At 40.8% G+C, this 23,007-nt stretch overlaps 1 protein-coding gene across 1 annotated transcript in view; it reads right to left on the reverse strand.

The window, feature by feature from the left end:
- Positions 1-4,311: 4,311 nt before the first annotated feature.
- tmem18 (transmembrane protein 18) overlaps positions 4,312-23,007 on the reverse strand; it is a 33,225-nt gene continuing 14,529 nt past the window's right edge. The window contains exons 2-5 of the mRNA XM_070884353.1: positions 22,333-22,450; positions 13,577-13,631; positions 6,012-6,105; positions 4,312-5,914 (exon numbers count right to left, since the gene is read on the reverse strand). Coding sequence (XP_070740454.1) covers positions 5,816-5,914; positions 6,012-6,105; positions 13,577-13,631; positions 22,333-22,450 — 366 coding nt within the window. The 3' untranslated portion in view covers positions 4,312-5,815. The remainder of the gene's footprint in view (positions 5,915-6,011; positions 6,106-13,576; positions 13,632-22,332; positions 22,451-23,007) is intronic.

Genomic DNA, 23,007 nt, shown 5'->3' on the forward strand with positions numbered 1-23,007 from the left:
CGCACTTAACATTATTTCTTGACCTTTTTGTAATCTGATTTAATCTATCTTAAAATTATATATAATTTTCAAAGCTGAAATTCGGACGATATTTGGCTCCCCAAAAATTAAAGAGTCACACTTACCTCAGGTAGACATTTCTTCCCTCACTGCAGCCGCTACAGCTCGAACCGCAAGCTCTCACAGGTGGCCCCACTACAGCGCTGCATAGTGCTACATCTCGGGCGAGTTTCAAATTTTGAGCCGGTGTCGCAACCAGGGGTGGTGCACACCAGCTCGCCGCTCCAGGCGGTACTGCTCCGTACCCCCACAAAACCTGGCACGCAATGACCCGGCAAGGCGCTGGAAGCTGACTACCCGCCTGGAAATGTCTCCACCGCCATTACCGCCCAAGGAGTTGCAAAATGGGCCTGGATCTGGCATCAACACGTCCCAAGCCATTTCCCGACATCAGCCACCCTAGCTCCAGAAACAAACTTGTGGGACTTGAGGAAATTCTTGTCTCACAAATAAAAATATTTTAACTCAGGCATAAGTTGGTTTACTAAAGAAAAAAAGATTGTTGTTTTAAATGTTTGGATTGATTAATTGATCGATCATGTCTGCCTTAGCAAACCGCCAGAAAGTACAACTTTATATTAAGTATCAGGGTAAGTCAGCGGATTTAGGAATAAGAAGGGTTTATTTCTTCAAGGGTGAAAAGTAATAGCCACCCACATTCAGCCAAAGTGGATATGATTAACTTTAAAAAACATGCATTTTTATTTATGAACGTGCTAATCTTGACTTCAAAACTAATAAGCTGGAGCACTTTTTTCTTTTAAAGTGCCCTCATTGAAAACAAACAAAAACATGGAGGAAGTACAGTTTTAATGAATTATCAATCTAGTTACAGAACAGATGTATCAAATTTCTCAAATATCCATCAGATATATAGTTACAAGTATTTTTACACAAGATATACTGAAGCAGAAAATCTGTGGCCTTCCCACCATACGGTATGTCTGGCGAGAATTCGACATAATGGACAGAAATTTGGGCGGAACCCAGACAGGCCGGGTCCTGGACACCTCCGCCGGTTTCTATGAGGAGTTGTTAGGCCTGGATAGAAGCTCCATTCCAAAGAAGGGGAAGGAGACTCCCAGACATGAATTTCCTTGTGCTTGAACTGTAAATCTGCCAGTTAGTGGTAGGTAGAGTACGTCGAGAGATTGGTCAGTGCAGCCCATCCTACCTGGGGCTTCAAGGGGATCCCTCAAAGGCTTAGAAAAAAATTCAAGCTTTTTTGGCATCCGGTGTTGATATTTTAATGATGTAACCTTCACCTTTAATGATGGATTCTCTGGTGGGTTCCCAGTGAGAGCATCCAGTTATAGAGAGACATCGTCCATGTGGAAGTTCGGGGCTATTTTCCTTCTCAATCTGCTCTGAACGCAACTGTGTTTTTGCTATGCACCTCTTGCAAATACATGGATAAATAGCCTACCACACTTTTCAGATTTTTTGAGTCAAAGCTATTCAGTTGCCATATGGTGAGAGTTAATTAATCCCCCCTCCCCCTCACACACACACATACTCGGAGCAATGTTCCACCTAATGATGACCTTGCATTTCCAGGATCAGCTGCTTATTGCAGATAAAGAGAAGAGTGATAAAGACACTGATGATTACAGCAGATATAAAATACCACAGACTAGTATGTAATGTGCACCAACTCAAGACATGTTCAAATAATGGAATTCAGCATCATGTGAATTATGCACTGGAGTACTCAGTCATAAGGCTACAGGATGTCTTGGGACCTCAATGAAAATTATCCAAAAAGGTAAATTATTTATCTTCTACTAAACAGCTTCACATGCCAAGGGTGTATATCAGGAATTCAGGCAAATGCCACGCATCATTTTCTAGCTATTAGTTTTAGTGATACGTGCCCAGAATACATGAAGCCCTGCACTGGCAGTGCTCAAAACAAAACTGAACCCCAAGCCTTTGAGTTCTGAGTAACCAAGGCCAATTTTATCAGATAACTGATCCTATTAGTCAACCAGTTATGTCACCCAATATTTAACGAAGAAGCATATTCTGTGCTGAGATACCATTGAAGAGGGGTTTATAAAACCAAGGGATATATTTTCCTCAGTTCACTAATGCTACTGAGAAAGTCAGCATGGGTGTAAATAACAACTCGCATTGATATAGTACCTTCAACATCTCCCTAGTTTGTATTCAAGTGGATTTTTTCTAACATTAGAAAATGGAAGAAAACATAACCACAAATGATTGAGGGGTTTTATGCACAGGACTTAAAAACAAAACTGTTAAAAACATTTTTTTTTTTTAAAAGTCTCATGTGGTTTTCTTTTCCATTTCCTTGTTTGCCTTCTTTTTCTGCTTCAGTGACTTCAGTTCTGTCATTTCTGCCAATGTTCTGTATACCCACACAATCTAAGAAAACAGAAAATAGTTAAGATTGTGGGGGAAAAAAAATGCAAATTCTTGGATAATTGAAAGCACAAAAACAAATGGAATGAACTCATACCACAATGATCATTGTGTTCAGTAGAAGTGGAGTTGAAAAGACGAGTGAAATGAACATCCCATCTTGGTAACTTACCTCCCACTGCCAAGCCTCACTCTGAGCCATGTTCTGAGCATTTTATAGTGCCATGTGATTGGTTCTTGGGTCAAGCCATTGGCTGCGCTGAGATCCACTTGACCATTAATCTCGCTGCAGGAAATGTTGACGCAAGATATCAACGCGAGGATCGGAGGGCGGCATGATGTAATTAATGTCACTCACTCCATTCCAGGAAATCCCGGGCCATGTCTTTACTCCAACCAAAGACATAGAATACCATATTCACACCACTGTCCTGGGCTTATTAGAAATTGCTTCAGCAACCCAGAGATTTTCATGTAAGCAATAAGCTTTCACCTTTCGCTAGCTATTTTTCAGCCTAATTGGAAGCTTCCTACATGGTAAGCAAAGCTTCTAAAATATTACACTGGTACGGTTTACAAGCGAGTGTAGGGGAGCCAAATAGCTATACAGAACAGACATCCAGCATTACTAAGCAAATTCAATCAGCACAAAACTTTGAAATTGACAAGACAGAATGGTAAATCGATTGCGGCCATATAGAGTGCAACTTTTACATCGATGACGGGGATTTCTTTGGTTTTCAAAGCTATCTGTTCCTGAAATCTTCTGAAGGTGTTCATCTCAGGGTGAGGAGACTGCGCTCCCAAGTGCAGGCGGGTATATCACTGGGACCCTGTCCAATTTGGGCAAATGAATGAGAGTCCAGAAATGCTCCAGGAGCAGCAGCGGATCAGTGGAGTATGCACAATGCCCATCCGACCACCGTTCTGGGGCCTGTGCCTCAGAAAACTCGACTGTTCCTCAGCATTGCACTGGCTATCGATCAGAAAAATCCTCAACCGTTTTAAGTCTCGCACTTAACATTATTTCTTGACCTTTTTGTAATCTGATTTAATCTATCTTAAAATTATATATAATTTTCAAAGCTGAAATTCGGACGATATTTGGCTCCCCAAAAATTAAAGAGTCACACTTACCTCAGGTAGACATTCCTTCCCTCACTGCAGCCGCTACAGCTCGAACCGCAAGCTTTCACAGGTGGCCCCACTACAGCGCTGCATAGTGCTACATCTCGGGCGAGTTTCAAATTTTGAGCCGGTGTCGCAACCAGGGGTGGTGCACACCAGCTCGCCGCTCCCAGGCGGTACTGCTCCGTACCCCCACAAAACCTGGCACCCAATGACCCGGCGAGGCGCTGGAAGCTGACTACCTGCCTGGAAATGTCTCCACCGCCATTACCGCTCAAGGAGTTGCAAAATGGGCCTGGATCTGGCATCAACACGTCCCAAGCCATTTCCCGACATCAGCCACCCTAGCTCCAGAAACAAACTTGTGGGACTTGAGGAAATTCTTGTCTCACAAATAAAAATATTTTAACTCAGGCATAAGTTGGTTTACTAAAGAAAAAAAGATTGTTGTTTTAAATGTTTGGATTGATTAATTGATCGATCATGTCTGCCTTAGCAAACCGCCAGAAAGTACAACTTTATATTAAGTATCAGGGTAAGTCAGCGGATTTAGGAATAAGAAGGGTTTATTTCTTCAAGGGTGAAAAGTAATAGCCACCCACATTCAGCCAAAGTGGATATGATTAACTTTAAAAAACATGCATTTTTATTTATGAACGTGCTAATCTTGACTTCAAAACTAATAAGCTGGAGCACTTTTTTCTTTTAAAGTGCCCTCATTGAAAACAAACAAAAACATGGAGGAAGTACAGTTTTAATGAATTATCAATCTAGTTACAGAACAGATGTATCAAATTTCTCAAATATCCATCAGATATATAGTTACAAGTATTTTTACACAAGATATACTGAAGCAGAAAATCTGTGGCCTTCCCACCATACGGTATGTCTGGCGAGAATTCGACATAATGGACAGAAATTTGGGCGGAACCCAGACAGGCCGGGTCCTGGACACCTCCGCCGGTTTCTATGAGGAGTTGTTAGGCCTGGATAGAAGCTCCATTCCAAAGAAGGGGAAGGAGACTCCCAGACATGAATTTCCTTGTGCTTGAACTGTAAATCTGCCAGTTAGTGGTAGGTAGAGTACGTCGAGAGATTGGTCAGTGCAGCCCATCCTACCTGGGGCTTCAAGGGGATCCCTCAAAGGCTTAGAAAAAAATTCAAGCTTTTTTGGCATCCGGTGTTGATATTTTAATGATGTAACCTTCACCTTTAATGATGGATTCTCTGGTGGGTTCCCAGTGAGAGCATCCAGTTATAGAGAGACATCGTCCATGTGGAAGTTCGGGGCTATTTTCCTTCTCAATCTGCTCTGAACGCAACTGTGTTTTTGCTATGCACCTCTTGCAAATACATGGATAAATAGCCTACCACACTTTTCAGATTTTTTGAGTCAAAGCTATTCAGTTGCCATATGGTGAGAGTTAATTAATCCCCCCTCCCCCTCACACACACACATACTCGGAGCAATGTTCCACCTAATGATGACCTTGCATTTCCAGGATCAGCTGCTTATTGCAGATAAAGAGAAGAGTGATAAAGACACTGATGATTACAGCAGATATAAAATACCACAGACTAGTATGTAATGTGCACCAACTCAAGACATGTTCAAATAATGGAATTCAGCATCATGTGAATTATGCACTGGAGTACTCAGTCATAAGGCTACAGGATGTCTTGGGACCTCAATGAAAATTATCCAAAAAGGTAAATTATTTATCTTCTACTAAACAGCTTCACATGCCAAGGGTGTATATCAGGAATTCAGGCAAATGCCACGCATCATTTTCTAGCTATTAGTTTTAGTGATACGTGCCCAGAATACATGAAGCCCTGCACTGGCAGTGCTCAAAACAAAACTGAACCCCAAGCCTTTGAGTTCTGAGTAACCAAGGCCAATTTTATCAGATAACTGATCCTATTAGTCAACCAGTTATGTCACCCAATATTTAACGAAGAAGCATATTCTGTGCTGAGATACCATTGAAGAGGGGTTTATAAAACCAAGGGATATATTTTCCTCAGTTCACTAATGCTACTGAGAAAGTCAGCATGGGTGTAAATAACAACTCGCATTGATATAGTACCTTCAACATCTCCCTAGTTTGTATTCAAGTGGATTTTTTCTAACATTAGAAAATGGAAGAAAACATAACCACAAATGATTGAGGGGTTTTATGCACAGGACTTAAAAACAAAACTGTTAAAAACATTTTTTTTTTTTTTTTTTTAAAAAGTCTCATGTGGTTTTCTTTTCCATTTCCTTGTTTGCCTTCTTTTTCTGCTTCAGTGACTTCAGTTCTGTCATTTCTGCCAATGTTCTGTATACCCACACAATCTAAGAAAACAACAGAAAATAGTTAAGATTGTGGGGGAAAAAAAATGCAAATTCTTGGATAATTGAAAGCACAAAAACAAATGGAATGAACTCATACCACAATGATCATTGTGTTCAGTAGAAGTGGAGTTGAAAAGACGAGTGAAATGAACATCCCATTGGAGTCGAAGTACTGATACGTGGAAAATAATCTGGAATAAAAATCATTTTTACAACCTGAGCTCTTGTCCAAAATCCAGAAGTATAAGAATGTTTACTGCATCATATTACTAATTTCAACAAATGAAATAGAACTATAGCTAAAACCTAAAGAACAAAATAAATATTTGAAACAAGTTTTATTTTGTGCTTGCAGCTATATCTCCCCCCCGCCCCGCCCAAGGAGCAATATTACACGATTAAATAGAAATCTTCAGTTAATACACCCTATTAATGTAACATTTCAATATTTATAACAATACTCTCTTGGCCAATATTCAATCAACATAACAGAAAACAGATCTGGTCATTATCACATTGTTGTTTGTGGGAGCCTGCTGTGTGCAAATTGGCTGCCACGTTTCCCACATTGCAACAGTGACCACAGTCCAAAAGTATTTCATTGGTTGTAAAGTGCTTTGAGATGTCCGGTGGTCGTGAAAGGCACTATATAAATCCAAGTCTTTCTTTACTTGTTCTTGATTAGAACTTCTAACAACACTAATTTGGATTTTATAAAAAATGTTCTTTTAATAGTAAATACTAGATGCAAGTTGAGCTGCTTACAAAAGATAGTTTAGAATTACAATATAGAAACAGGCAGTTCAGCCCAACCAGTCTATATTGGTGTTTAACTCCCACGTGAGCAGTAGACCTAATCTTATGTGCCCAACCTTCCCTTTCACCTATCTAATCTATCAAATATGTTGCCATGGTCTCTGCTTCAAATTTCTGGTAGCACATTCATAAGAACATAAGAATTAGGAACAGGAGAAGGCCATCTAGCCCCTCGTGCCTGCTCCGCCATTTAACAAGATCATGGCTGAAGTGGCCGTGGACTCAGCTCCACTTATCCCCCCGCTCCCCGTAACCCTTAATTCCCTTATTGGTTAAAAATCAATCTATCTATCTGTGACTTGAATACATTCAATGAGCTAGCCTCAACTGCTTCCTTGGGCAGAGAATTCCACAGATTCACAACCCTCTGGGAGAAGAAATTCCTTCTCAACTCAGTATTAAATTGGCTCCCCCGTATTTTGAGGCTGTGCCCCCTAGTTCTAGTCTCCCTGACCAGTGGAAACAACCTCTCTGCCTCTATCTTGTCTATCACTTTCATTATTTTAAATGCTTCTAAGATCACCCCTCATCCTTCTGAACTCCAACGAGTAAAGACCCAGTCTACTCAATCTATCATCATAAGGTAACCCCCTCATCTCCGGAATCAGCCTCGTGAATCATCTCTGTACCGCATCCAAAGTGAGTATATCCTTCCTTAAGTAAGGTGACCAAACTGCACGCAGTACTCCAGGTGCGGCCTCACCAATACCCTATACAGTTGCAGAAGGACCTCCCTGTTTTTGTACTCCATCCCTCTCGCAATGAAGGCCAACATTCCATTCGCCTTCCTGATTACCTGCTGCACCTGCAAACTAACTTTTTGGGATTCATGCACAAGGACCCCCAGGTCCCTTTGCACCGCAGCATGTTTAATTTCTCCCCATTCAAATAATATTCCCTTTTACTGTTTTTTTTTCCCCAAGGTGGATGACCTCACACTTTCCGACATTGTATTCCATCTGCCAAACCTTAGCCCATTCGCTTAACCTATCTAAATCTCTTTGCAGTCTCTCTGTGTCCTCCACACAACCCGCTTTCCCACTAATCTTTGTGTCATCTGCAAATTTTGTTACACTACATTCTGTCCCCTCCTCCAGGTCATCTATGTATATTGTAAACAGTTGTGGTCCCAGCACCGATCCCTGTGGCACACCACTAACCACCGATTTCCAACCTGAAAAGGACCCATTTATCCAGACTCTCTGCTTTCTGTTCACCAGCCAATTCTCTATCCATGTTAATACATTTCCTCTGGCTCCGCGTACCTTTATCTTCTGCAGTAACCTTTTGTGTGGCACCTTATCGAATGCCTTTTGAAAATCTAAATACACCACATCCATCATGCTCGTTATATCCTCAAAGAATTCCAGTAAATTAGTTAAACATGATTTCCCCTTCATGAATCCATGCTGCGTCTGCTTGATTGCACTACTCCCATCTAGATGTCTCGCTATTTCTTCCTTAATGATAGTTTGAAGCATTTTCCCCACTACAGATGTTAAACTAACCGGCCTATTACTAACCTGACTTTTGTTTGCCCCCTTTTTTTTTTTTTAAAACAGAGGCGTTACATTAACTGCTTTCCAATCCGCTGGTACCTCCCCAGAGTCCAAAGAATTTTGGTAGATTATAACGAATGCATCTGCTATAATTTCCACAATCTCTTTTAATACCCTGGGATGCATTTCATCAGGACCAGGGGACTTGTCTACCTTGAGTTCCATTAGCCTGTCCAGCACTACCCCCCTAGTGATAGTGATTGTCTCAAGGTCCTCCCTTCCCACATTCCTGTGACCAGCAATTTTTGGCATGGTTTGTGTGTCTTCCACTGTGAAGACTGAAGCAAAATAATTGTTTAAGGTCTCAGCCATTTCCACATTTCCCATTATTAAATCCCCCTTCTCATCTTCTAAGGGAGCAACATTTACTTTAGTCACTCTTTTCCGTTTTATATATCTGTAAAAGCTTTTACTATCCGTTTTTATGTTTTGCGCAAGTTTACCTTCGTAATCTATCTTTCCTATCTTTATTGCTTTCTTAGTCATTCTTTGCTGTCGTTTAAAATTTTCCCACTCTATTTTCCCACTAACCTTGGCCACCTTATACGCATTGGTTTTTAATTTGATACTCTCCTTTATTTCCTTGGTTATCCACGGCTGGTTATCCCTTCTCTTACCGCCCTTCTTTTTCACTGGAATATATTTTTGTTGCGCAATATGCGAGAGCTCCTTAAAAGTCCTCCACTGTTCCTCAATTGTGCCACCATTTAGTCTGTGTTTCCAGTCTACTTTAGCCAACTCTGCCCTCATCCCACTGTAGTCCCCTTTGTTCAAGCATAGTACGCTCCTTTGAGACACTACTTCCTCATCCTCAATCTGTATTACAAATTCAACCATACTGTGATCATTCATTCCAAGAGGATCTTTTACTCGGAGATTGTTTATTCTTCCCGTCTCATTACACAGGACCAGATCCAAGATTGCTTGCTCCCTTGTAGGTTCTGTAACATACTGTTCTAAGAAACAATCCCGTATGCATTCTATGAATACCTCCTCCAGGCTACCCCGTGCGGTTTGATTTGACCAATCGATATGTAGGTTAAAATCCCCCATGATTATTGCCGTTCCTTTTTCACATGCCTCCATTATTCCCTTGATTATTGCCCTCCCCACCGAGAAGTTATTATTTGGGGGCCTATAAACTACACCCACCAGTGACTTTTTCCCCTTACTATCTCTAATCTCCACCCACAATGATTCAACATTTTGTTCATTAGAGCCAATATCATCTCTCACAACTGCCCTGATATCATCCTTTATTAATAGAGCTACCCCACCTCCTTTCCCTTCTTGTCTATCTTTCCGAATCGTCAGATACCCCTGTATGTTTAATTCCCAGTCTTGGCCACCCTGCAACCACGTTTCTGTAATGGCACAGCCTCCGAAACCTCTGTACAAGAAAAGGTTTTTTCTTGCACTTTATCGTAGCCATGTTCCCTTATTCTGAACTGGTCTATCATTGGAAACAGTTTGTTTCTATTTACTCTGTTCCAAACCTTCACAATTTTAAAACATCTTGATCAAATCACCCCTTAATCCCCTCTGTTCTAATGAAAATAGCACCAGGTTTTCATGTATTTTATTCATACCAGATGTAAAGGAATTCTACCTTATAACTTCTTAAAAAAAATAAGACAATTGTTGAAATAGCAGCGATCTGAATTGCCTAATTTGGATTCCCCATCGCAGAAACAAATGGCATCTGCCCTTCTGATCAGAGCTTGACAATCTAATAATCATCATCATCAACGTCGGTCCCTCAAACGAGGATGACTTGCTTCCACGTGAGTTCACAGATGTTTCGATGAAGGACCCGATGTTCCAGGCCTGATCTCCAATTGAAGACGTGAAAGATGCCTGTGCGTGGATTTTTTGAACGTGTGATGACCATTGCACATCAACCACCACACGGCCTTTGTCCTATGGCAAGGGTTAACTGGAGACGTGCTATGTTGCACGGACCTAGTGCGCACATACTTGCAGTGTGGGCTGGTCCGTGCTGACCTTAGGCCTTTGACTCTTCTGGGCCCAGTACCCTCATTCGCCGCACCTCCACCACGATCTCCCATTGCACCAAACATTCGCCGGACATCCGCCACAATCACCCACCGAATTTCAGCCACAATCCCTCATCGCTTGCCGTACCTCCGCCATGTCCTTCCCACTCCTCTGCTTTACCAGGGCCCCACCGATGCTCCTGCCCAGGCTCCAAACATCTATCTCTCATTGTAACTAGGTCACCTATACTTTTATGCCATCTTTGTCACTTCGTCTGTAGTTGAGAAGATGTTGCAGTCCATTATTAAAGAAGCAGTAAGTAGCAGGACATGTGGAAAAGCAAAATTCGGTCAGGCAGAGTTAGCATGGATTTATGAAGGGGATGTCACATTTGACAAATTTGCTGTAATTCTTTGAGGATGTAACGAACAGGGTAGATAAAGGGGAACCAGTGGATGTGATGTATTTGGACTTCCAGAAGGCATTTGACAAAGTGCCACATGAAAGGTTACTGCACAAGATAAAAGTTCACAGGGTTGGGGGTAATATATTAACATGGATAGACGATTGGCTAACGAACAGAAAACAGAGAGTAGGGATAAATGGTTCATTCTCGGGTTGGCAATCAGTAACCAGTGGGGTGCCGCCGGGATCAGTGCTGGGACCTCAACTATTTACAATCTAGCAAGTGATCAGGAAAGCCAATGGAATCTTGGCCTTTATTGCAAAGTGGATGGAGTATAAAAGCAGTGAAGTCCTGCTACAGTTGTACGGGGTATTGGTGAGGTTACACCTGGAATACTGCGTGCAGTTTTGGTTTCTATATTTACGAAAGCATATACTTCCTTTGGAGGCAGTTCAGAGAAGGTTCACAAGGTTGATTCCAGAGATGAGGGAGTTGACTTATGAGGAAAGATTGAGTAGGTTGGGCCTCTACTCATTGGAGTTCAGAAGAATGAGAGATGATCTTATCGAAATGTTTAAGATTATGAGGGGGCTTGACAAGGTGGATGCAGAGAGGATGTTTCCACTGATAAGGGAGACGAGAACTAGAGGGCATAATCTTAGAATAAGGGGTCGTACATTTAAAACTGAGATGAGGAGAAATTTCTTGGCTGAGATGGAATTCGCTGCCTCAGCTGTGGAAGCTGGGACATTGAATAAATTTAAGACAGAAATAGACAGTTTCTTAAACGATAAGGGAATAAGGGGTTATGGAGAGCGGGCAGGGAAGAGGACCAGAGTCTATCAGATCAGATCAGCCATGATCATATTAAATGGCGGAACAGGCTCGAGAGGCCGTATGGCCGACTCCTGCTCCTATTTCTTATGTTCTTAAAGAAAGACTATTAGTCTGCATTATTCTCTATATACTAAGCTACCCAACAAACCTCATTTATGGGATTATTGTGGAAAACTCAGAGCCTACTGTTCTCCATTCACCAATGTTAGCATGGACATTTGTGGACATAGTAGTTAGTTCGGCTAACTCGACTAAATGCCAAGTACCTACCGCATAAAACAAGACCAAATTCTTGGGACAATGCATTGTTATTGTATAACTACTTAAAAAAAGGACATGTTGTAACAACAGTCAAGTGCCCATCACACAAACAAATGGCATCTGCCCTTTGACCACAGATTGCAATATTACAATGGCCATATGGTGATTGTTGCATTCAGCATTCACTGTCAGCTAAAAAATAACTAGCTCTGCTTAACTTGGTCAACAAAAGACACTTGTGGCTAGCAAAAAAAACCCAAGAAGGATATAAATATTGAGCTCAATTGAGTTTTTTTTAGACCCACTTAGACAGGCATAAGTGTTTCTCAACTATCAGAGCAAGGTAGAAGGCATCGTGTCTGCTCTATAGTCTTCTATTACTCGGGGATTTAAGATAAATGCTACCTTGATAATTGATGGATATCCTGCTTAAACTGTAATAAAGTTTAGATTTAAAAGTTAGATTCTCTGCTCGAAATAAGATTTTATTTTCCACCTTTAAGAGCTGTTAACGCGGTGATTGACTGTCTCACCAACCGTAAATTGTAGATCGATTCTTTAATAAACCCCTATATATTTTAGAATTGTCTCTCAGTCTTCTGTATCATTAACTCACGAACCATATCTCTGTACACTTTTTTGGTGAAGTAGTACATTACTGAGGAGAGACTGCCCCCGAACCTTACAATATCCGGCACATTACAATCTGGCTGAAACTTAGTAAAAAGTGCTATCTGGATCACGGTAACATTCTCAGATGGTTCTTTTCCTTTAGGAAGAGATAGACCAGACCTTTAGACCCATTCAGTCTTTAGGATTTGGCTACCTCAACCTTAAGTTGATAGTGAACACTTGAGTAGTACGCCTAATCCAGGATATCCCCAAAGGGGCTAGGATTGTAAAAATCACCAGAGGCATCCCAGTAAATCTGCACTGTATCCTCTCTATCACCTCTACGTATTCCCTTTAGTGTGGAATCCAAAACTGAGTACTCTGGCTGTGATCTCAAGGGTTTTATATAGATTCATCATTACATCTTGATTAATATATTCTATTTCTCTTGCCATAAAACCCAATATTCCTTTAGCATTTTTTATGGCTTTATTCACTTGAAATGCTACTTTTAATATATTTTTAAACTGAACCCACAAATCCATCTGCTCTTCCACACCATCCAGCTTCCTCCCAAATTATAACTATTTTTAAAGCAAAATGTACCACTTCAGGTTTACTGACATTGAATTCCATCTGCCACTTTCTTGCCCATTCTGCCATCTTATCAATATCCCCTTTCTTTGGTCCTCAGAATTATTTACAGTGCCTCCTATTTTAGTATCATCTGCAAATTTGGATTCCGCTCTCCCTAGCCCTGTTTCCAAATCATTGATGTACAATGAACAGTAGGTAGTGGGGTTAGGCGGAAGTAACAACTAGGGACTCACAGGAAAAAGGGGCATAAAAAGTAGTAATGGAGTCAGAACCAGTAGTATTTAAAATCATACACTGATCCTGCATCAACATCTGCTTTTCTGATGCAATACAGATTAAACAATATTTCACAGTAATTCACAGCATTCAAAAACAATCCAACTGCAGGACTACACTCAACTCAAGCACAGAGCTAATCGATACACTACTCGATTAATACATTGTATTTGGTTCATATTCTTAGTGACTTTTTGATCTGTATATCCAGTGTCTAAATGTGAAAATTAATACAAGATTGATACAAGATGTTGCTTGTTTACATAATTTTAACATTATAAAGATTTCCATTGCCTTTACCTCCAGTTCATTGCTGCCATTTCGTTAATGTATTCTGCACAGTATACCAACACAACTGCAACAAAGAGAAGAGTAATGTGATGCAAATTAGATTAGAACTTTTAACTGCGAAGTTGAACTTACTTAGTTTTATTTCACTGTATGACCAACTTGCTGTGACCAGCAATTTTTAAATTCCAACATTTAAATAGTTCAATTCATTTAAAATATTTCAGGTTTTCAGCACTTGCAATTTAGTTTAAAAATTCTTAAATAATCTACAGACTCTGTTCATTATACTGGTGTGAAGTTACTATTGAAGGCATACCAGCTTCACATTAGTACAAAACCAGAATAAAAATTGTTTTAGTCCTTGGCTTCAGTTATTATTCTTCTTCGGCAGTCTCCCAGAGTCAAGGAAGTCTAAACCCATCAGTAACATCAGCTCAGCAGTTTTGTCTCACAACCTTGTGCACATGGAAATGTAGGAAGTAAGGTAACTTCAGGAACGTTTTCACTTTATTCTTAACATCCACTTTTTTTGGGGGGTTGGGGGGGGGGGGGGGGGGAAGGAAGGGCAGGGGTAGAAATCATGCAATAGATTGGAATCAGAATATTATGGAACTTCATACATGTCAATTGATGTTTATTTTCCCTCAAACTGGGCACACATGGTAGTAATTCTGCCATGGTAGTTCTTTCTCACTGCAAAAGAATGTGAGTACATATAGCATTAGTGCAAAGTTGTTCTGCTTTGCAATAACGCTAACTTTCTAATGTAAATAGTTAGTGTATGGCCAGAATATCCAGTCAGTGATGAGTTGTAAAAATAATCCACGTCAGGTCAGGCAAGGCAATTAACAGATTAGCAGAGTAATGTTAACATTGCATCTAACTAGCATCCCAATAATATCCTCAAAGCCCAACTACAATTACAGGATTTTCCACACTAGCCACCCTTGTGACCCCTGATCAAGTGCCAATTCAGAACCATATTATGGGCAGCTTTGTGCTATTGATTGCCACAGGAGAAAGACGTCTCCCTCATTTCATTCAGGATACTGTCAACTGTTAGAGAGGGAAAAAAAAGAAAAAAAAGAAAAAAAAAGAGCCTTTATTTTTACCAGTCTGAACTGGATTCAAACAATTTCCAGTAACACATTGTTTGCACTCAAGCACAGCCCAATCTATTCAATGTGCCGCATTTCCTGAGTAGGTTGCGAACATAAAATTTTACTTGCAGTGTATTGCATTTTTTCCTTAAAAAAAAACAGGGCGTTAGATATAATCTGGGTTAGATACTTTGTTTTACAAGATATAGTCCCAATTTCCATACAGTTAACCAGACAAAACTTCTTAAAAGTCAGTGAGAAAGACTGTATGCAGACAGTAATAGTCCAATTGAATTGTGAAACCATGGGCCTACAGAGTGGATGTTTATTTCATTCATATACTTAAAAATATGCAGCTCTTCTGCAGTATTGCTCATAAGTCATATGGAACTCAAATTATAGCATTTATACCATATTATGTGCAATGTAGTATTCTGCTACTAAGGTGCTGCTGTCTTTAGCTAGATCTGTATCCTTTAAGGCCACCAAAGTCTAATTGCTGTAAATGTGAGGTCCGGTGATCAATTACAAGTTAACAACTGATAGTGAAGGAAGTTTACAGACTGATGGGTGCTTGCAAATTTTCAGCTCAAGGTCAGAAGAAACCAGCAGAAAATGATTGCTTTTCTTTTCCATTTTCTATACTTTGGACCAACGTTCTCTCTAAGCTGCACAGCCGCGCATCTCTCTGCCAGTCCTGCACAGCCCGGGACCGGCTTTTCCAATGTTAAGTGTCGCACATGCTCGAAACTGTGAATGGGCCACACGGCCCCCTGCACCCAAAAACAAACTAGGGGAAACATTATCTTGGACACTTTCAAATGTGACATCTTAAGTGTGACTGTTCCAATACCCTTTAATTTCAAGTTTTGGAATAGAACAAATACTGTTCGCTTAATCCCAGAAATGCTACCCATGCACTCATCTTTAAGTAAAATGCATTTGCAGACAATTCGCATAAGGATTATATAAAGTACAGTTGTTTAATTCAGACTGATAAAAATTTTGAATTGACATAATTTAAATCAACTGATGTGTATAACTCAGTGCAACTCCTGAGATGCAGAACCTGGGTCAGATAAGTAATTTAATACTATTCTATACATCGTGTACCACCCCGAACTGTGTGAGAACACCACCTCAGATCAGGGCTATAAATAAAGCTGGAACGCCGAGCCTTGGAACACCGCGGGCGAAAGTGCGGCGAATGAGGGCACGGGGCCCAGAAGAGCCGAGGGCCCAGGGGCAGCACGGACCAGCCCACACTGCGATATGTGTGCGCACTAGTTCTGTGCAGCAGAGAAGTCTCCAGTCGTCCTGGTTCAACCCTTGCCACTGGATAAAGGCCTAGCTCCGTCGAGTCCGTGTGGTTGTTGATGTGCAACGGTCACCACATGTTTAAAAAAAAAATCCACGCACAGGCATCTTCCACTCCCTCAATTGGAGTTCAGGACTGGAACATCGGGTCCTTCATAGAAACATAGAAAATAGGTGCAGGAGTAGGCCATTTGGCCCTTCGAGCCTGCACTGCCATTCAATGAGTTCATGGCTGAACATGCAACTTCAGTACCCCATTCCTGCTTTCTCGCCATACCCCTTGATCCCCCAAGTAGTAAGGACTACATCTAACTCCTTTTTGAATATATTTAGTGAATTGGCCTCAACAACTTTCTGTGGTAGAGAATTCCACAGGTTCACCACTCTCTGGGTGAAGAAGTTTCTCCTCATAACATAAGAACATAAGAATTAGGAACAGGAGTAGGCCATCTAGCCCCTCGAGCCTGCTCCGCCATTCAACAAGATCATGGCTGATCTGGCCGTGGGCTCAGCTCCACTTACCCGCCCGCTCCCCATAACCCTTAATTCCCTTATTGGTTAAAAAACTATCTATCTGTGACTTGAATACATTCAATGACCTAGCCTCAGCTGCTTCCTTGGGCAGAGAATTCCAGAGATTCACAACCCTCTGGGAGAAGAAATTCCTTCTCAACTCGGTTTTAAATTGGCTCCCCCGTATTTTGAGGCTGTGCCCCCTAGTTCTCGTCTCCCCGACCAGTGGAAACAATCTCTCTGCCTCTATTTTGTCTATCCCTTTCATTATTTTAAATGTTGCTATAAGATCACCCCTCATCCTTCTGAACTCCAACGAGTAAAGACCCAGTCTACTCAATCTATCATCATAAGGTAACTCCCTCATCTCCGGAATCAGCCTCATGAATCGTCTCTGTACTCCCTCCAAAGCTAGTATATCCTTCCTTAAGTAAGGTGACCAAAACTGCACGCAGTACTCCAGGTGCAGCCTCACCAATACCCTGTACAGTTGCAGCAAGACCTCCCTGCTTTTGTACTCCATCCCTCTCGCAATGAAGGCCAACATTCCATTTGCCTTCCTGATTACCTGTTGCACCTGCAAACTAACTTTTTGGGATTCATGCACAAGGACCCCCAGGTCCCTCTGCACCGCAGCATGTTGTAATTTCTCCCCATTCAAATAATATTCCCTTTTACTGTTTTTTTCCCCCCAAGGTGGATGACCTCACACTTTCCGACATTGTATTCCATCTGCCAAACCTTAGCCCATTCGCTTAACCTATCTAAATCTCTTTGCAGCCTCTCTGTGTCCTCTACACAACCCGCTTTCCCACTAATCTTTGTGTCATCTGCAAATTTTGTTACACTACATTCTGTCCCCTCTTCCAGGTCATCTATGTATATTGTAAACAGTTGTGGTCCCAGCACCGATCCCTGTGGCACACCACTAACCACCGATTTCCAACCCGAAAAGGACCCATTTATCCCGACTCTCTGCTTTCTGTTAGCCAGCCAATTCTCTATCCATGCTAATACATTTCTAGTGACTCCGCGTACCTTTATCTTCTGCAGTAACCTTTTGTGTGGCACCTTATCGAATGCCGTTTGAAAATCTAAATACACCACACCCATCGCTACACCTCTATCCACCATGCTCGTTATATCCTCAAAGAATTCCAGTAAATTAGTTAAACATGATTTCCCCTTCATGAATCCATGCTGCGTCTGCTTGATTGCACTATTCCTATCTCGATGTCCCGCCATTTCTTCCTTAATGATAGTTTGAAGCATTTTCCCCACTACAGATGTTAAACTAACCGGCCTATAGTTATCTGCCTTTTGTCTGCCCCCTTTTTTTAAAAACAGAGGCGATACATTAGCTGCTTTCCAATCCGCTGGTACCTCCCCAGAGTCCAGAGAATTTTGGTAGATTATAACGAATGCATCTGCTATAACTTCGGGTCCTAAATGGCTTACCCCTTATCCTTAGACTGTGACCCCTGGTTCTGGACTTCCCCAACATTAATAAGAACATAAAAACATAAGAACATAAGAATTAGGAACAGGAGTAGGCCATCTAGCCACTCGAGCCTGCTCCGCCACCCAACAAGATGACGGTTGATCTGGCCGTGGACTCAGCTCCACTTACCCGCCCGCTCCCCATAACCCTTAATTCCCTTATTGGTTAAAAATCTATCTATCTGTGATTTGAATACATTCAATGAGCTAGCCTCAACTGCTTCCTTGGACAGAGAATGCCACAGATTCACAACCCTCTGGGAAAAGAAATTCCTTCTCAACTTGGTTTTAAATTGGCTCCCCCATATTTTGAGGCTGTGCCCCCTAGTTCTAGTCGCCCCGACCAGTGGAAACAACCTCTCTGCCTCTATCTTGTCTATCCCCTTTATTATTTTAAATGTTTCTATAAGATCACCCCTCATCCTTCTGAACTCCGAGTTTCATTTAAACATGTGTGAACTCTTGTGGAAGCAAGTCATCCTCATTCAAGGGTCTGCCTATGAATGATACTTCAACAGAATAAGTGCCAAAGCTAGCATAAAAACTGCAATAGCATATTCAGCCTACTTTGCGGAATGCAATCTTAAAGAAAATTACTTTTTTAAAAAAAATGACTAGATTGCTCATTTGTCTAAAAAAGGCATCTGAAGCTACTTATACAATGATATCATACCATTTGCCTGATGAGAATATCAGCAAACACCACTTAGTCTAATCAAAAAAAGAGCATAAAAACCAAACTGTAGATCAGGTGCCAAACCCATGACCCATGGGAACTATGAGCAGTGACTGTACAGACTGTTGACCCACCAATATCCATGGTATCACCTTCCTGCAGCACCTCCCATTTTATCTGTTTTTGCAACCAGCTCTGACACTTTCATCAAACCCAGTGTCATTGTAACATGACATCCAAATTCAACCTCCACACTTAGTCTAAAGGTCTCGCACATTCCCATCAATATTAAATTACATGTACATTTTTAAATTAAAATGAAAAATTACCTCAGAAGCCAGAATGCACCATGAGCTCCAAGCATGTACTCCATCACACTGACAACCAACAGTCAGTGTTAGAATTATTTTTTTTTTTAAGTGTGAATAAAAATTCAAGTAGTTGCAGATTTTCTTTACTGCTGTGAATAAGTGCTTCAGTAAGAGACACAGTATCACAGGGATTTACTACTCAACAGCAGAGAAAGTCCATCATTACTTCCAACATAGACAAGTTGGATAACGATGAGCAGTGTCATGTTTCACTGTAGTTATGGTGCAGCTCTATACTTGGACGAATAAGCACTGAAAACAAATAAAACTGATGGTTTTAGTTTAATTCTGGCAGTTTTTGTGGGTGGGCAAAGTGGCGCTATCTTCATTTAAAGTGTTCCTTGAATTTGGTGTTTTAGATTACAATTATTTAAATGTGCTCCATGGTAAATAACTAAGTTGTCGAAAAGTTTGGATATCACTGAAGTCAAGCTCCAAAGTGGCTCTTTGACAAAGCAGATTCTCGGCTGGAATGAAACTCAGAAGCATGAATCCACTCAGCCACCAACATCATCACAGACTCTCGCTGCACAAGTTTTTAAAGTCGGTTTACAGTATTACAATATATGGTTTTTAATTTGTATCCTAATGGTTAAGATTCACAGTGCCAGCATATTTGGCTGTGGAAAATGTATTTTACCAAAGGAAATGACTCAACAATAAATAATTATTAGTGCTCCTCACTATATCTTACATAACATGCACTGCTATAGTTCCCTGTTGAATTGAAAGTTCATATACAGCAAAACATAATCTTCTTCATTAGTTTACTTCAACACATTTCTGGAAGATTACCAAAAAACAGCCTTATAACAACATAAAGTTAAAAAAAAAAAGAGATGTCACCTAAATACAAATACTGAACTAAAATAGACAATTAAACTATAACAAAGTAAGGAATCTATGAATATTGAGGGTTGTTGAATGCTGAAGGGAAAGGGATTTTAAAGCTGATGGGGAAGTGAGTCAGGATAACAGAAGCATCATGAGGTACATGCAGGTCATACAAATCTATTAGCTTTCTCAGCCTTATATATCTGATAGATCTTTTCATAATGAACCATGAACATTATAGATAAGTATTAAATTATATTGGGCTGGATTTTGCATCTTCTGCTGCCCCCCTTCGCGATCCGGAGGGGCCGCCTGTGAAAGCGGCCGCAGTTTGTCAAGTAATGTCGACCTCAGGTAAGCGTGATTGCTTTTTATTTTTATTTTTTGCGATTTATATTATGTTGTGGTGGCGCGAGTTATTTATTTGGAATGTTTTTGGTGTTTTTCTTCCAGGTTTCCCCCCCCACCGCCCTCCCAGAGCACTCCAGAATTGTCACTTGGTCAGCCGGCCTAGTGTCTTAAAAGAGGTGGGTATTGCCTTCCTTAGCGCTCTGCTCCAAACCAAAGACCCAGCTGATTAATTTTGCTGACTGAGGCGCAAACCTTACCGCCCTGCCGCCATTACCGCACCAAAATGAGCAGGACCAAAAATCCAGCCCATTTGGGTCTATAGATTCTGTGTACATACACGGCAATTAAGATCTGGACAGCTGGTGACTAATACCAGTTGGTCAGGATTCCCTCCACCCAGTTTCCAAGACAATGGCTCGATTTTTTCAAAACATTGATCATAGTACTAAATATTAAAATGTAGGCGTGTATTAAAAGGTTAAGTAATTGCGGTTCAGTTAGATAAATAGCTTAGATTTCAATTAAGTTACTGTCTTGAAACATCTTGCCATTATTTAATAGGTTATTTGTACCTGTATAGTACTTCCATGTCAACTAAAATAGATTTGCAGGACATTGATAAAGCACCACACTGACCTCTAGTGGCAATAACCATACTGCAATGCCAAGCATTACTGCAAAGTTACAAAGGCAGTTGGCCTGCAGCACTATTTTCAGTGTTTCCCAATTCACATGAATTATTCAAAACTGTGCGTTTGCCCTACATGCATATCTACCCCATATTGTGTAAGACTATATTTTTGCATACACATTCCCCATAGAAACATTAATTAATGTTATATACTAGATAGTGTGGGTACCACTAACTCAAAAAAGCACAGAAGAATGTTATTGAAGATGGAGGAACATTATTCAGTGAAGCTCAATTTTGTAACTGATATTTGTTTTGCTACACAACAGCCTTGAGGTACTTAAATAAAATCAAAGTTTGAGGGGGTGCAACAAATTCTAGATTGATTCAAGGGATGGTGGGGATTGTCCTACGAGGAAAGATTGAGTAGAATGGACCTATATTCTCTACAGATTTGAAGAATGAGGTGATCTCATTGAAATATATAACATTCTTAAGGGGCTTGACAGGGTAGATGCAGGGAGGATGTTTCCCCTGGCTGGAGAGTCTAGAACTTGGGGTCAAAGTCTCAGAATAAGGGGTTGGCCATTTAGGACTGAGATGAGGAGCAATTTCTTCATTTAAAGGGTTGTGGATCTTTGGAATTCTCTACCCCAGAGGACTGTGGTTGCTCAGTTGTTGAGTATATTAAAGACAAATCAAAGGAATCAAGGGATATGGTGATAGGGTGGGAGAGTGGAGTTGAATGGCGGAGCAGGCTCAAGGGGCCGAATGGTCTCCTCCTGCTCCTAATTCTTATGTTCTTTTTTAACATTTTGTGGCTTGCGGCTTTCAATGAGTGAGTGATGGATCTTGTAAAACTTTAACTGAGGTTATCCAGGTATCACTTCAGCACGAGCCACAGCCACACTTCCAGGTGCTTTGCAATTTATTTACAGTAAATTAGAGAAGGACTAGGGCTGTGCAGGAGCCCTGGTGTCAGAGAGAACGGACAGTTAACCATGATCCAAGCCAGATCAGGGAGGCAAGGACAGAAGAACTTAAAAAAAAACTATCACAACAAAGCAAGTCTCCAACCATGCAAGCAAGATTCAGATTTTAGATGTCCCCTGTGGTATAATATAAAATTGTGTTTAACTGATATCATCTGACAGAAATGCAATCATTTTTTAAAAACTATTTTTAAGTATGTTGATAGTCTACATTGAAAAATAATTATTTGGCCTTCCAAGTGTTCTGGTGTTGATACGGGTCAGGACATCCTAGAACAACTAATTCTTGGTCGTTTTTGGGCAGGTTTAAAAATACTGGAAAAGGTGCAAGCAGAATCTATACGCAACAAATATGTGCGCCATCCATCTCACTCACAGCTTTCACATAAGTGTTGTATGAGGCCCTACGCCCTGACTAAATACCCAATGCAACCTCAATCATACATTTTTCATACCAATACAAACATAAAAAACACTTACGCATAAAAAGGAAGTGGGCAATCTGCAGTCTGTAGAATTTAACTGTTGTCAGGGTAAGTAGAAAGCAAAGGGCATGAAAAGCTAGCAGCCCAATCAGCCATGGCTCTGACCACTGAACCTGTAACACAAAGAAAACACTCGTGCACATTTACAAAATAACCATCTTATTTCAGTTTTTTTTTTAAAAAAAGACTTCCGATACAAATCTCTACAGTTTACTAAATTAATCTCTCAAGTAAAAGATCTTTGGGTGGACTTAACACGGGCCACACATTCGGCACACAGACCGACACATTCAAGTTCCCAATGTGAGTTCAATTGTGCGCAGCTCTGCACTGGAGTTAAATCGTAAAATCGATATATTTTGCACTAATTTCTTTTTGCCGTCAACTACCCAATTGTGTTGCCACATTCTGTTCATACATATTAAGGAAATAATTTGGCTCAATGATAGCACGCTCAGTTCGGAGTCCGAAGGTTGTGGGTTCAAGGCCCACTCTATGACTTCACTACACAATCTCACACGACATTGCAATGCAGTACTGAGAGTCCACGAATTAACTGTCACATTTGCCAAGTAACAACAGTGACTACACTAAAAATTATCGCCTGCAAAGCATTTTGCGATGTATTGAGGACATGGAAGAAGCTATATGAATACAAGTTCTTCTACAT

Source organism: Pristiophorus japonicus, chromosome 7 (genome assembly GCF_044704955.1).
Source record: "Pristiophorus japonicus isolate sPriJap1 chromosome 7, sPriJap1.hap1, whole genome shotgun sequence".
NCBI lineage: Eukaryota > Metazoa > Chordata > Chondrichthyes > Pristiophoridae > Pristiophorus > Pristiophorus japonicus.